The sequence below is a fragment of the Falco rusticolus genome, chromosome 4 (genome assembly GCF_015220075.1).
Source record: "Falco rusticolus isolate bFalRus1 chromosome 4, bFalRus1.pri, whole genome shotgun sequence".
In the NCBI taxonomy this organism is placed as follows: Eukaryota; Metazoa; Chordata; class Aves; order Falconiformes; family Falconidae; genus Falco; species Falco rusticolus.
Genome location: NC_051190.1, coordinates 50534482 through 50547299, shown reverse-complemented (window position 1 = coordinate 50547299; position 12818 = coordinate 50534482). Strand labels below are relative to the sequence as shown.

Genomic DNA, 12818 nt, shown 5'->3' with positions numbered 1-12818 from the left:
CTGGTTTTTCCACTGGTTCTGCTGCTGGAGTGCTTGCCTCTGTATCCGCACTGCTCCTCTCATTTCCAAGCAGAGCTGGCTGCCTCCGCACACACTTTGGTAGGGAACATGTGCCAGAGACGATGGGCATGCCCACTCCAGCACCGCCTCGTGCTGACTGGGAGGGCTGTGAGCTGCACAGTCCGAGGTCTGCCTCTGTGCCTCGTGTGCTGCCCTTTGGCTGCCAGTACAGTACTCGGTGGGTACTTGGTGTGCAGCAGCAGCGCCTGCATGCTCTGGTTTTGAGTCAGCACAGCATGGCGGGTGGGGGAAGCAGCGGGCTGTCGGTCTGTAGTGCCGAAGGGGAGGCTGAGAGCAGAGCAACTGGAGCCTTGAGCTAGACCTGACTTGGCTCCCCAGAACCACGCTGCTTGCTGCAGGGGGTCTGGCTGTGGGAGCATTTCCATGACCTTTGGTTTCTGGACCTTTGGGTTGCTTTTTCCAGGACTTCACTCAGCAGGGCGAGATGCTTTCTTTACCTGCTCCTGTGTCTGTCTGTGTTGTTAACTGGGCCTGGCCTTGTCCAGTCTGCTGGCAATTACAGTGTTTTAGTGTACGTATTAAGTTGTTCCTTTCTGTAGGCAGAGCAGTGCTGTTACTGTGTTGAACAGTTGAACTGAGACAGACAAAGGTCCAGGTCTGCAAAACAAAGCTTTCATGTCGTTTCTGTGCTTTGCAAGAAGTAGGTGCCAAACCACTTGCCTGGTTCAGGACCCAAGTGAAGTGACCGGTGGGCACGGCAGCAGCTTACCAGGAGAGCCCAAAGCAAAATGTTACCATGTGAGATCTGGGTCCGTGCCTGGGCTTTGGGCTGGCACCTCCTGTAGCCAGAGCTCCAGGAGCTGATTTTGCAGAGGAGATCCTGTCAGTCTTTATATAGGAACATGTACTGACACTGGGGGAAGCAATGTCTTGTTGGAAAGGTAGGCACCAGTTTATGCAAATGGCTCTCCCTCCCTGGGCTCTGGCTGACTGTGTCTTACACTGTACTGGAGTTGCTGCCTCGGGGGCAATGCTCAGGCCACCAAGCGCATCAGTGACCTGTCTCTTGAGATACTGTGGCATGCTGAAATTGCTGCCCTCCCACTGCTTGAATTAAACGGTTGTGCTACAGCATCTTAGGAAGGTGCAGAGCTTTGTTGCTAAAGGAGAAAACAGGCCAGTATTCATAGCAGGTTACAGGGGATGAGGCTGGTGTAAACATGCAGTGTGGCTGATCCAGAGTAGTGTGAGAGTGCTGCAGTCGTGCACCATCCCTGCTGTGCCATCACCCCTCCAGGAGGAGCCATGGCTCAGTACCACCAATGTGAAATGGAACACAGACTTCAAGGAGCTGTAGCTCCATATCACAGATATTCGGGACAGGTGATGGTCTGCTCTCTGATTCAGACCTGCCCTTTCTGGAAGGCTGTGGAGATCTTGTTGCTTGCTGTCTCTTTGAAGGGCGGTGAAAGAGCAAGGCCTTTCACTAGTTTTACTCTTAAGTGGTCTGATGGTCCTGCCCAGCCATAAAAGAGCAGAGAAGCCAGTCATTTTGGGGGCTGTAGAGTGGCAAATGTGCCAGATCTTCTGCCTGGGCGCTTGGCTGCTTTCAGACTGCTTCGTTTCCCTCAGCATGTGCACTGCTGGGCTGATGGCAAGAAACGCCGTGTTTGGGGTGCTGCAGGCACTGGTGGGTAACCTTGGGAGAAGTCTGATTCCTCTGCTTGGAAGAACAAGACTGGTGCATGCTTAAGTTACCTGAAGATACTTGCAGTCTGTGGGTGATGTGGGGCAGCAGTAGAGGTAGTTGCCCTGCAGATTCCTTCCGTGGTCCCTGGGGCTGTGGTTGCTGTGACTGGTGCATGAACCCCTCCAGGACTCCGCAGGGAGAGAACTGGCCCTAGGGACTGCGGGCAGCCTTGCTGGGCACTCACTGCTCTGGGTGTCCGCACTGAGCCGAGTCTGCTGGCAGGGAAGGCTGGTGGCAAAGTGGGAGGCCAGGTCGGGTGCTGCAGAAAGGAGGAACATTGGATGGAGGGTTTGCTTGGCTGAGGGGAGGACTTACGCTGCCATGGAGGTGTGGTGGCGGGCTGTAACTTGTCACCACCTTCCCTAGCACAGCTGAGAACAACACCTCTGGGTGACACACTCTTGTCTCCCTTACACCCCATGCACACCTAGAAAAGAGAAATTCCTGATGGGACAAGTGATACCATGGGTGCTGGCCCCCCTCTATACCTGGGACAGTACCTCCTCTCCCTCCAGGCAGCCAGTGCCTCTGCTGTGGACTCGGGGTCCCTTTCCTGCGGTGTCCTGTTGGTGATACGTAGGTTCAGATAGTCTTGCAAGGTCGGAAGAGCTTCATAGCTGGACGCTTGTCACTGAGAAGTGGGTTAATTAGGCCAGGAGACTAAGCTTCCCCAGCTGTTCATTACTAGGGATGAACTCCTAATTGCACATGCACCAGATTCGTTCCAGGAAGGCTGTACTGAACACACAGGCAGCCCAGGGGTCCCCAGGCCCCTGGCCCGGCTCAGTTTGGGCCGTGCACTCCAGTAGGGCCCAAGGCGGATGACTCCTCCTCCTTGGGAGCTGGGATCATGCTGGGAGCTTAGATTACATTTAAATTGCCATTTGCATTTTCCAATCAATACACGACTTTACAATTAAGTTTGGTGTTAAAATTCTTAGCAAAAAGTGAGTGAAAGGGAGATTTGTGGAGTAAACGAGTCCTTTGGGGGCCATCGCTGCTCCCTGCTTCATTACGCTGCATATTGCTGCTGCTGCTTTTACTGTGCACCACCACAATCCAAACACAACACAGAGACACTGGCGCTGGCCAACAAAATGCTGGGAAAGAAAGGAAGAGTGGGGAGAGGAAGAGGACTGGGCTGTCTTACCTTTCATCTCTGGCAGCTTCTTCCCTTCGTGCATGACTTCCACACTTGGGAAGAAACTTGTGGAAGAGTTATTTCTTGTTAAGTCTTTCCATGGGAAGCAGAGGGAGCTTGAGGTGTTGCTGGGCGCGCCAGCGCAGGGGTCTCAGCAGATCTGAGGAACCCGGCCAGGAGGTGCATCAGGGTGCATGCGCAGGAGCACGTCGAGGACGTGCATGGAGGGGACAAGTTGAGCTGTGGGGATACGCCTGCCTCTGGCCTGTTCCCCTGCGTTCCGCCTGGCTTTGCCCTCCTTGCTGCTTCTCGCTTCTCTGAGCTGCGGTGGGGGCTGTCTGCCAGGAACACCAGGGTTCTCGGGATGCTGCTGGACCAAACCGCCACATTCTGCCATCACAACAGAAGAAGCTGGGTTACAGAGTTGTAACCTTGATGCAGTCAGCACAGCATCACCGTTAAAACCTGGAATCCTCTCAGCTTCTGTCCCCTGCCTCTTAATCTCCAATACAGCAGCGAACAACAAGTCTAACCGAGCTCTATCCCTTGATGCAGCTGTTTCTTGCAAATGTTTGGCCTTGAGGGCCCCTTCTCCTCCCCCCCATTTTCTTAGATGTTTAGTTAGACTGTGTAGTTGCTCCCAATTTGGATTCTTGTGCCTTCTGGCTTGAAAAAATGGGCTGCCAGTGCTCGAGTCTGTGTTTCCAGGTCTGGTTTTGCTTGTGTTTCAATTTGCAAAGTTCCAGATTTGTAGCTGAACTAACTGCAGCTGAACTCTTCTCTGCAGACAACATATTTTTGGGGCTTGACAGAAGATGCAGCAGCCTGAAAGTGTTGAAGTGGGTTATTTTGTAGCACCAAGGTGCATCAAGTCAAAGACACATCAAGGAGAGGAGAGGTGGCCAGAGTTGTTTTGCAGTATGTATTGACAGGTCAGACCGCAGAACTGAGCCAGGTTTAAGGCCAGAAGGGATCATTATGCCCAGAAGCCAGAGAATTTCAGCCTGTGACTTTGAGCTAAATTTGTAACTTCAGCCTGGTCTGGAGCAGATTTATTTGAAGGATATCAAACGGATGTTCTCAAATTCAGAGTCCACCATTTGTTTATATTAGTTGCTCTGATATTTAATGACTGTATATGTGAGGAGGAATAATCATTTTCATATGCTGCATGGGAAATGCGTGGCTAGAGAAGGTGATTTTATGTAGGTCAGAGCCAGAGCAGAGCCAGCTGTGCCCTGGTGTTGAGAAAACACAGGTACCGCTCGCTGCGTGTGACGATGGCTTATGAGACCCAAGAAGCAGTCTTGCCTCTTGGCATGGTAAAGCCCCAGGTGGGCTGCCGTGTCCCAGTCAGGACACTGCCCTTCGAGCTTGGGGACGGCCGGGAACTCTGCGGGACAGGCAGGTTAATGCTCTCAGAAGCACCTTTTGCAGCGCAGGAGTGATGGATTTGGGGCTGCGAGTGCGGAGGAGAGAAGAGCGCATGGAGATGTAATTGAAGTCGATAAAGGCTGCTGTGGAGGTCTGGGGACCGAGCTGGGTGGTCGCTATGGCAGGACAAGTGCTGTAGTGTGCCATTTTGTTGTGGAGGTGCAGGAAACGTGTGGATCCAGTCTCTGGTGGGGAGGACCGCAGTCTCCATCGCTGGTGGGTGTTGTGAAGAGGTTGGAGTGGCATGGGTGCACCTGGGCTGGCCCTGGGCAGGGATGTGGCAAGGTGACCTCTGAGCACCCTTCCAGCTCTGCTTTGCTATGATGATGTCGCGCCTGGGGGTAATGCTGTCTGCTGTGTCCGACCTGAGCCCACTGCTGGGTGGTGTTACTTCCCTGGCTGAACACCGGGAGCTCAGGAGCCACATGGTGCTGGTGCTCTCTGTCCCCAAGAGCCCACGCTGCATGGGTTGGGCAGTCTGGCCCCAGGAGTGGGACCTTGCCTGAGCTGTGCTAAAATCCTTCTCAAGAGCCCAGTTTGCCAAGCGATAGGAGGCAATTTGTGTTAACGACCAGCCACCGCAGTCATTTATGCTGTGCAGTTTCTATGTTTCCTTCAAGTTTTCTGGGTTTGTGTTTTCTTTGAGCTCATCTGGGGAAGACGCTGATTAAATAGTGTGAATCAAATGCAGACTGGCTGGACCTCTGTACAGGTGCTTCTGTTGGATGTTGATTTGCCATTTATGATTACACTTGTTCTCATTTACGATTATGTTTTGAGACCTTTCACTTGACCAGTTTTTACTCTGTACATTAATGGCTTTATGGATTTTGTACAGTTGGTTTTTAATGGCGTGTGCTGCTCAGTTAAAATCCTGACAGAAAACTCAAAATGCTGTGTCAACACAGCCACCGTTGTCATCGGATACAGCCATCTTACCAAAAGCAGGATCAGACTTCTCTGATGACCTGTTTCTGCCTTGGATGGCATTAGTTAACACTGCTGTCCTCTCGTTCCTTGCTGATCACTTCTTACGGTGGCTTTTCCACTGTTTTGCCCAGCGTAAGTGTCCAGCTAAGTGGCCGTAATTACAAGGGTCATTGCTTCTTCCCTTGTAGATCTTGGCAAAACATGAGCTTTTGGACTGCTGCCATGTTCCAAGGCATGTTAAAATCAGCACCTTTTAACCACTGCTGAGTGAGCTCTTGTAGCTCTTGAAGGCAAGGGATCGGGTCCTGCCACCAACACAGCTCGGGTTTTGCTGCTCTGTTCTAACTTTCTCTCCCTCGCATGAGTAGGAGGCATTTCCTTCTCGCACTGTTTGCTTCCCAAGTACTGAACATAAGCAGTCATGGAGCACTTCTGCCTTTTCTGCATCATTTATTGCCGATTTCATGGTCATGTCTGGCAGTGTTGTTACCCCAGCAAGTGCCAAACCCTACAGCATTTTGTTGTGTTTTTCCATTGTGCAGGCGCAGCAGCATCAGTCTCTAGGCAGTGGGACGGGGGCCCCAAATATGCCAAGGCTGGCAGGACAGAGACTTTCTGTCCAGGTTTTTGAGGAGGTGCTGGCCTGGGGCCCAGATTTTTACCCTATTAGGAACAGCCAGTCTGGATGTCTGTCCAGGCGGTGCTTTTGGAGGGCCTGGGCCCAACAGTTGGTAGATCGAGTTTTTCCCAGACTCTCTTATTCATTCATACTTTTGTCCCCCCATGCTTTCCTTTCCCCCTTGCTGGCAGAATACTTGATGTTCTTTCCCTGGTCCCTGCTCCAGAGCAGTTGCACCTGGCTTCTTGCCCCGCTTTCCCTCTCCCCTTCCCCCTCTGGTCTCACCTGGTGCGTGATGAATTGCTGCTAGAAGCAGATTCCCTGGGGAGACGGGACTGGATGGTTAGGGGGGTTCAAGCCCTGAGCATTGGTTCAGATCAGTGGGAGTTAGTTCTGGGTTGGGCTGGTGGGCAGATGGAGCTTCAGGGCACCATTGTTCTCAGGCCCTGCGAGCGTGCTGTGCCTGAAGGCCACGGGATGGGTCTCATGTAAAATCTTGATGGGGAGAGGGGATGAACTGACCCCTCAGCTGCCCAGGACCTGCTCCACCTCCTGGAGTGTGTCCCTGGCTCCATTTGTTTGAATGCTAAGAAAGAATGGTGAGCAGGCAGGAGAATATGCATCCCTTGTGAGACCTACGCCTTGGCATGTTGTTCCGTTGATCAGCCCCTGCCTGTCCGATTGTCCTTGCCTTGACCTCTGGCTGTGCTTTTGGCGGTGGAAGAAGGTCTGTGGGCACAGTGGAAACAGAGCAAGCAGTGTCGAGTGGTGATGAGGCTGGCTTCTGCCTTGTGTTGGCACTGTCTTTCAGCACAAGAAGAGTTGCCCAGAGGGGGTGATTTGGGACAGCAGAGTATGTGATGGGTCCCTCAGAGGATCTAAGCATTTACACCAGCATGTAGAGACCCTTACCTCTGAGAATGGCAGAGGTGCTGTCTGTGGAGGCATGCTGGGGTTGGTGAGGAAAGGGCTCCAGCACTTTTCCTAGGGAAGATGCCGTTGGGAACGCCAGCCTAGAAGATGTTTTCTTGATCCTGATCTTCCTGTCTCTTAAGAGACCAGTCTCCTACAAGGGGTAATGCTGGAGCTGCTCAGGAGGTGCCTGGGCCAAAGACTGAGACTCTTGATGCTTCTCTTTTAGGGCATTCTCCTCAAACGCAGTGGCAAGTCTCTCAACAAGGAGTGGAAGAAGAAGTACGTGACGCTGTGTGACAACGGAGTCCTCACCTACCACCCCAGCCTGCATGTAAGTACTGCGCTGGGTTGGGAGAGGAGTGGGGTGGCACAGAGCAGTGTCCTCCTCCGTGCTGTGGCTGCTGCTGCAGGTCCTCTTGTGGATGCCACAGTCGCAGAGGGCTGCTTGGGAAGGGTCTGGCAGCTGACGAAAGCCCCGGCCGTGCTGGCAGCAGGGCCCTGCAGCCCTCAGCACAGCAGGTGTGTTCGCAGCACTGCTTTCTGCTGCGGTGTGGGGGACACCTCTTCCCTCTCGTGAAGGCTGTCTCTGTGGTGCCAGGCTGGGTGGGAAAAGCTGATAGGAACACGCTCTGCAGAGAATTACGCTAAGTAAATGCATCTTTCTTTTCTCTGTTTCCCTCACTCAGCCTGTTAAAGCAGGGATTGCTGCCTCCCTGCATCTGGGGTGAGGAGCAGGCAGAGGGCTCTTTGCAGCCACAGCTGATGGTGCCATTTGGGTGTGGAATAATTTTCCTGGCTGCTAGGTATTGGGTAATGGAGATGAGGTGCCTGTGCAGAGCCTGCCGAGCTGAGCTGTCACTCGGTGCATCTCTGATCCTCTTCACTGCTTGGCTCAGGCGCACAGCTGCCTCCCCATCCATCTCTGTCGCCTCCCCACTGTGGGGCTAATGACTTCTTCCCCATTCCCTCTTGAGCACAGTTTGCTGCTGAGGCAGCGAGCCACGGACAGGCACACCTGTGACATGGAGGCCACTGCCCCCTCTGCAGAGAGGCCGCGCTGCAGCAGGACAGCCAGGGAGCAGCTGGGGAGCGCAGGGCAGAGCTTTGGAAGCAGCGTGCTTTAGGGGCTGCTGGAGCACCCTCCGGGGCTAAGGGGAGAGGAGCGAGGGGTTGCAGCTCCTGTGCTTCCTGCGTGCTCCCAGGCCCTCGGTTTGCCCCAGATCTCCTCAGACGTATGTGTATTGGAGTGCCCTGAGCCTCAAGTCTTTCTCCTCATTTCTCACCCTGTATCTCTGATTCAGGCTTACAGCGCTCAGTTGTCTGGCTGCTGAGCCACTGAGCCTTTTAACCCTCCTGTCCTTACACTGGAAAGCCAGTCATTGCATTCCCTTGCCTTCGTTTGTGGGAGCATTGAGAACAGGCTTTTTTTCTTTCAGTCTTTGATCCCTGTACCATATTGTGGTTCTGCAGTTCCCTAACTTCATAACCCCGTTTTTGGTCTTTGTATAGAACCAAACTGGGAGGGAATGGCTGCTGCTACTGCCTGCTCTGCGTGTGTGCTCACACACGTGTGTGGGTTTATCACATTTCCATTGTAGACATCGTAGACCATTATTACAATCAGCTGTAGAGGCAGAGTAATTTCTGGGATGTTGTTTAACCGCCCTCAGATGCTGCTGCTGCACACTAGGTTTCTCTCCTTTTTACACCATTTCTTCCTCAGGGGGTGATCTAGATTGATGTCACTTGCTTTCCTTACTTCACTTCTTCAGCGTTTCATTTCATTATTGTGTTGCCCCAAGCAAAAATCTGGTTTGCTTCTACCTGGTGCTACTGGTGATCCACACGGCCCGGTTGCTAAGGAAGGTACGAGATGGGCCTCTTCTCCCCTAGGTTTCACTGAAAGCTTTGAACCTTGCACCCAAGATAGGTAGTGTATTGCCCTATGTGTTTACCTAGGGCAAGGACTAATTATATGCAGGCCACAGAACGAAGAGCTGCTTGCTGCCTGGCTCTGACTTCTGCAAGGATGGGGGTCTGCACGCTCCCTCCGTGCCATTTGGGGATAAGAGCCACACCACCTACCGTCGTGTCATGTTTTTTATTGCAATGCTGACAAAGACTTTGGTGAGCAGCATGCTCACAGGGTGACACAAGCAGGGCATGTTAGGGTTGCACAGCCTGGGTCACTAACGGAACCTGTGTTCCTGAGGAAGGGCACACACTGCTTTGTCACTTCCATTTGCAACAGCAGCTCTCAGGCCAGCAGGCACGTGGTGAGTTTAGGTGCCGGCAAGAACAAGTATGCAGATCCTCGGTCAAGGAGACACTCGGCATCCTGAAGTTCCTTTCCTGAGATGTGAAGTCTCAGCTTCAACCCTGCCTCACTCAGGTTGAGTCCGACTGCCTTGTGTCTGGAGATGGCAGAATTCAGGGTGCAGCAGAGGTCCCTGAGGGCATGGCTGGGCACCATTCGAAGGGTTTTTTCCAAGCCCCTGTCAGGATGTCCAAGCCCCAGTGCATTTTTTTGCTGCTTTTGTGTTCCCAATGGCATTTCTTGGCATTATTCAGGGCAATTCCTGCCTAGGCTTCTCTTCTCTTGCACCTCTGTTGTGTTTTCTCCCTGTCCCTCTTGGGATGGGTGTGGGTCCCCCAGGGATCAGCAGCCCTGTCTGTCTTCTTTTTCCTACAGCAGACTTATCTGCCCCAGATATGTCTGTGCCCCATCGGATGGTTACTGGCTGGGTGATACTTCTGATTTTATAAACCAAAAACTTCCTGGCAGGGCTATTCATCTGCTTTTGGGTGTTTGTCACAGTCTGCTTCTGGATCTGTATCTTGACACCTCCAGCCTGACTTTGAAGTTTCCTCACTGGGAGTCAGGCTGAAACTGTGGGTTTACAGTCACAGGCTGACAGAGAGCACTCTGGTGAGCTGGGTCCAGCCCTGAAATCAAGTGTTCTGTGGATTCTCGGTGGAAGCATATCTGCCTTGACTGTCAGCCTGGGCCAGTGCATGGGTCCTACAGAGCTGTGTGTTCCTGCTGTGAGGTGCCACCTTTGCCTCCTCTTTGGAGCAGTGAGTGGTTTCAGAGGTTTTGCATGCAGAATGGCTGGGGCTGGAGCAGTGGGCAGCAGCTCTTGCTGAAGGCGGGAGCGCCTGGGGGCCTGGTGTCTGGATTCAGCACAGCTTTCCTCCTTGCAACTATATTTTTCTTACCCTTCTGTGAGCGTGTTCAATTTCTATGAAGAGACTGGTGCGGCATCCTATCACTTTCCTAAAGCCTTGGAGACTAAATTCTTCTGCTCATGAGGAAGGCTTATGTGGTTCAGCCCAACTTCACTGGCCAGGCTGTTGTGCTGCACAGAGCTAGAGAGAAAGCATCTCCCATTTTGCAGCCAGTGGAGCCATTCACACAATCACCTTCTGTTAATTCTATCTGCAACATCAATTAAATTGTTTGTAGAAACTAATTGAATGTGGCTTAATCACACATCTTAATAGCTTTCCACGCTTTGAACTCGTTGTTAATTCCAGTAATAAAATGAAATGAGAGAACTGGCTGGGTAATTAGCGAGGAGGCTTGGGAAGAAATTGCTGTTTTATAGCATGTAATAAAAGCAGTGTGCTGGTGACCGCTCTCTCCGGCAGGCAGCCGGCTACCGCAGCAATTGTGCTGAGTTAGGGAAAATCCTTCAGCCCCTCTGAGATTCACTGCCCAGGGGTGCCACCAGGCTCCCACCCCACCAGGAACAACTTGGAGCAGTGTTTGGTTGGGCCAGTATCTCGGAATCGCCCAGGGCACTAAAGGCTGCGTGCATGTCATTTGAGGTCAAGTCACCCAGAAGCTGGAAGCCCAGAAGGGTGTGCTGCCACGCTGCCCTGTCTCTTGGGTTTGCCGTGCAGACTGGATGCCTGCCCAGGGGTCTGTGAAAAGACGAGCATTGAAACCAAGGTGCTGAGGTGCTGCTGCGAGGTTGTAACCCTTGCAGGTTAGTCACCTGAGACCACAGCATTGCACATACAGTGCCCATTCACCTGCTTCTTGGAGCCAAGGACTGGGAGAATGGTTGCTCTTTGCTCTTAAACTGATCTTGTTCTTGTCTTTATCTTCTTGGATATGGAAGCAGACGGGAACCAGCTCTGAGTTAATCTTTTTGGTGACCTCCTTGTGAACTGGAGCAAGCCCAAGCCTCCCTGCAGCAGCCATGGTCTCAGCCTGGATGGTTTCTGCCATTCCTCTCCCCATAGTAGTGCACACCCCCAGCGCAGAGAGCCGGGGGGATGCACCCATATCTTGATGCCTCCCAGGGTCTCTAGCTCAGCTTTCGATCACCCCTCCCTTGAGGTCTGGCCACCGGCAGGGCAGGGCAGTTCCCTTCCATGTGTCTCTGGAGATCACATGGATCAGTCACCTCCTGGGGGCAGGAGCCCAAGGAGGAGCCAGCCGTTTGCGAGGGGGTTAGGGGAGAGCTACAGTGCCCTGTGGAGCAGGGAAGGGGCAGAATACATGGGAAAGGATGCAGCTCTCAGGAGACGTGGAGGGCTGAAGCCTTATTTTGACTGAAAGTTGAGATGCTGTTAATAGACAGAGCAGAGTGATATTAACAGTCCACATGTGGAATTTTTAGTTGTACAGTAGTCTACCAGAAGAAATGGTGGAAGCACCAAGTTTTGAGTAATGTAAAGCTACGCAGGTGGATATACAAGGGACTTACCCTGAGCTGTGTTGGTTTGGGCTTGAGTTACCCTGGGTGTGACCCGAGAGGGAATTTCCAGGTATCCAATTACTTACACTGTGTACTATATTATATTATTAGCTCTTACAGCTGAGTGCTGTGATTAAAAAGACAACGGATGACAGGGAAGAAGAACTGTCTGCCACCTAAGTGCTCTTTTGCTCCATCTAATCTCTGATCCCCAGCCAGGCTTTCACACATGGGCTTGTCGTGGCATCTGACTGTCCATGGCAACATCCCGATGCTATTCATATCAGAGCTGACTAGTTCTGGGCACTGAAAGTGAGACCTGGCACTTCTCCGGAGCCAGTTCTCAGGCACCAGCTAGTCATGGGAAGAAGGCAGGTTGGAGTCAAGGCTCTGCATGCGTGTTGTCAGAAAACAGTTGGCTGTGGACATGGGGGAAGTCGGAGGGTCTGGAATTTTCCTCCTCATCTGCACTCTCTAGCCCATCTGACTTGGGACTTCAGTATAGTGCAAGAGAAACCAGCATGTGGTGAGCTCCCAGCTCACCTCCCGGTTGCTGGCTGACCCTCTGTCTGTTAACCAGTTACCATGTGGATGAATGCATCTGGATTTTAGTTTAGGTTATGGGGCTGAGAGGAGAGCTGAGAGGGCTGGGCTGGGGCAGGGCTGATCCTGAACCACTCTGCCTCTCTGCTGTAGGATTACATGCAGAACATCCATGGGAAGGAAATCGATCTGCTGAGAACTACAGTGAAGGTACCGGGCAAGCGGCTACCCAGGGCAACAACAGCAGCAGCACCCAGCGCTAGCCCCAAAGCCAACGGGCTTGTGAAGGAGAGGAGCAGCACGCAGCTGACGGGAGGCACAGGTAAGGGGTGCTGTGGGTGCACAGATCTGGCGGCCGTCCTTCCCTCGGGTGCATCAGCAGTGCCTTGCTTCGCTGAGCTGGCAGCAAAAGCTGTTCTGAAGTTTCTTGCTTTCACCACTCTTGAGAGCGCCTTTGGTGGGTGTTGGCATTTCTCTGTGTGTCTCAGGTAAGCTCCTGTTGGGATTTTATGCTGGTTAGTGTCCACGACAGAAGAAAGAGTTGAAGGGCTTTACCTAGTGATGTGAACTCCCTGAGAGGAAACAGTCGGGTCCAATGAGCTGCCCTGCGTGGGGGAAGCTGTTCCTCTGTAAACCAAAAGAAATCTCAACCAAGGATGTCCTTTGATCCCTGGAAAGTTGTCTTCTGTTTCTTTCCTTTTCCGTGGCCCTCTTTTTCCTACTTGCTTTCCCCTGGAGAAACACTAATGTGAGGGG

At 52.5% G+C, this 12818-nt stretch overlaps 1 protein-coding gene across 1 annotated transcript in view; it reads left to right on the top strand.

The window, feature by feature from the left end:
• The window catches only part of AGAP3 (ArfGAP with GTPase domain, ankyrin repeat and PH domain 3), a 105637-nt gene that overhangs the window by 45245 nt on the left and 47574 nt on the right, over nucleotides 1–12818 (top strand). Inside the window, 2 exon segments of the mRNA XM_037383891.1 lie at nucleotides 7037–7141; nucleotides 12216–12384. Of these exon segments, the coding sequence (XP_037239788.1) occupies nucleotides 7037–7141; nucleotides 12216–12384 (274 nt within the window).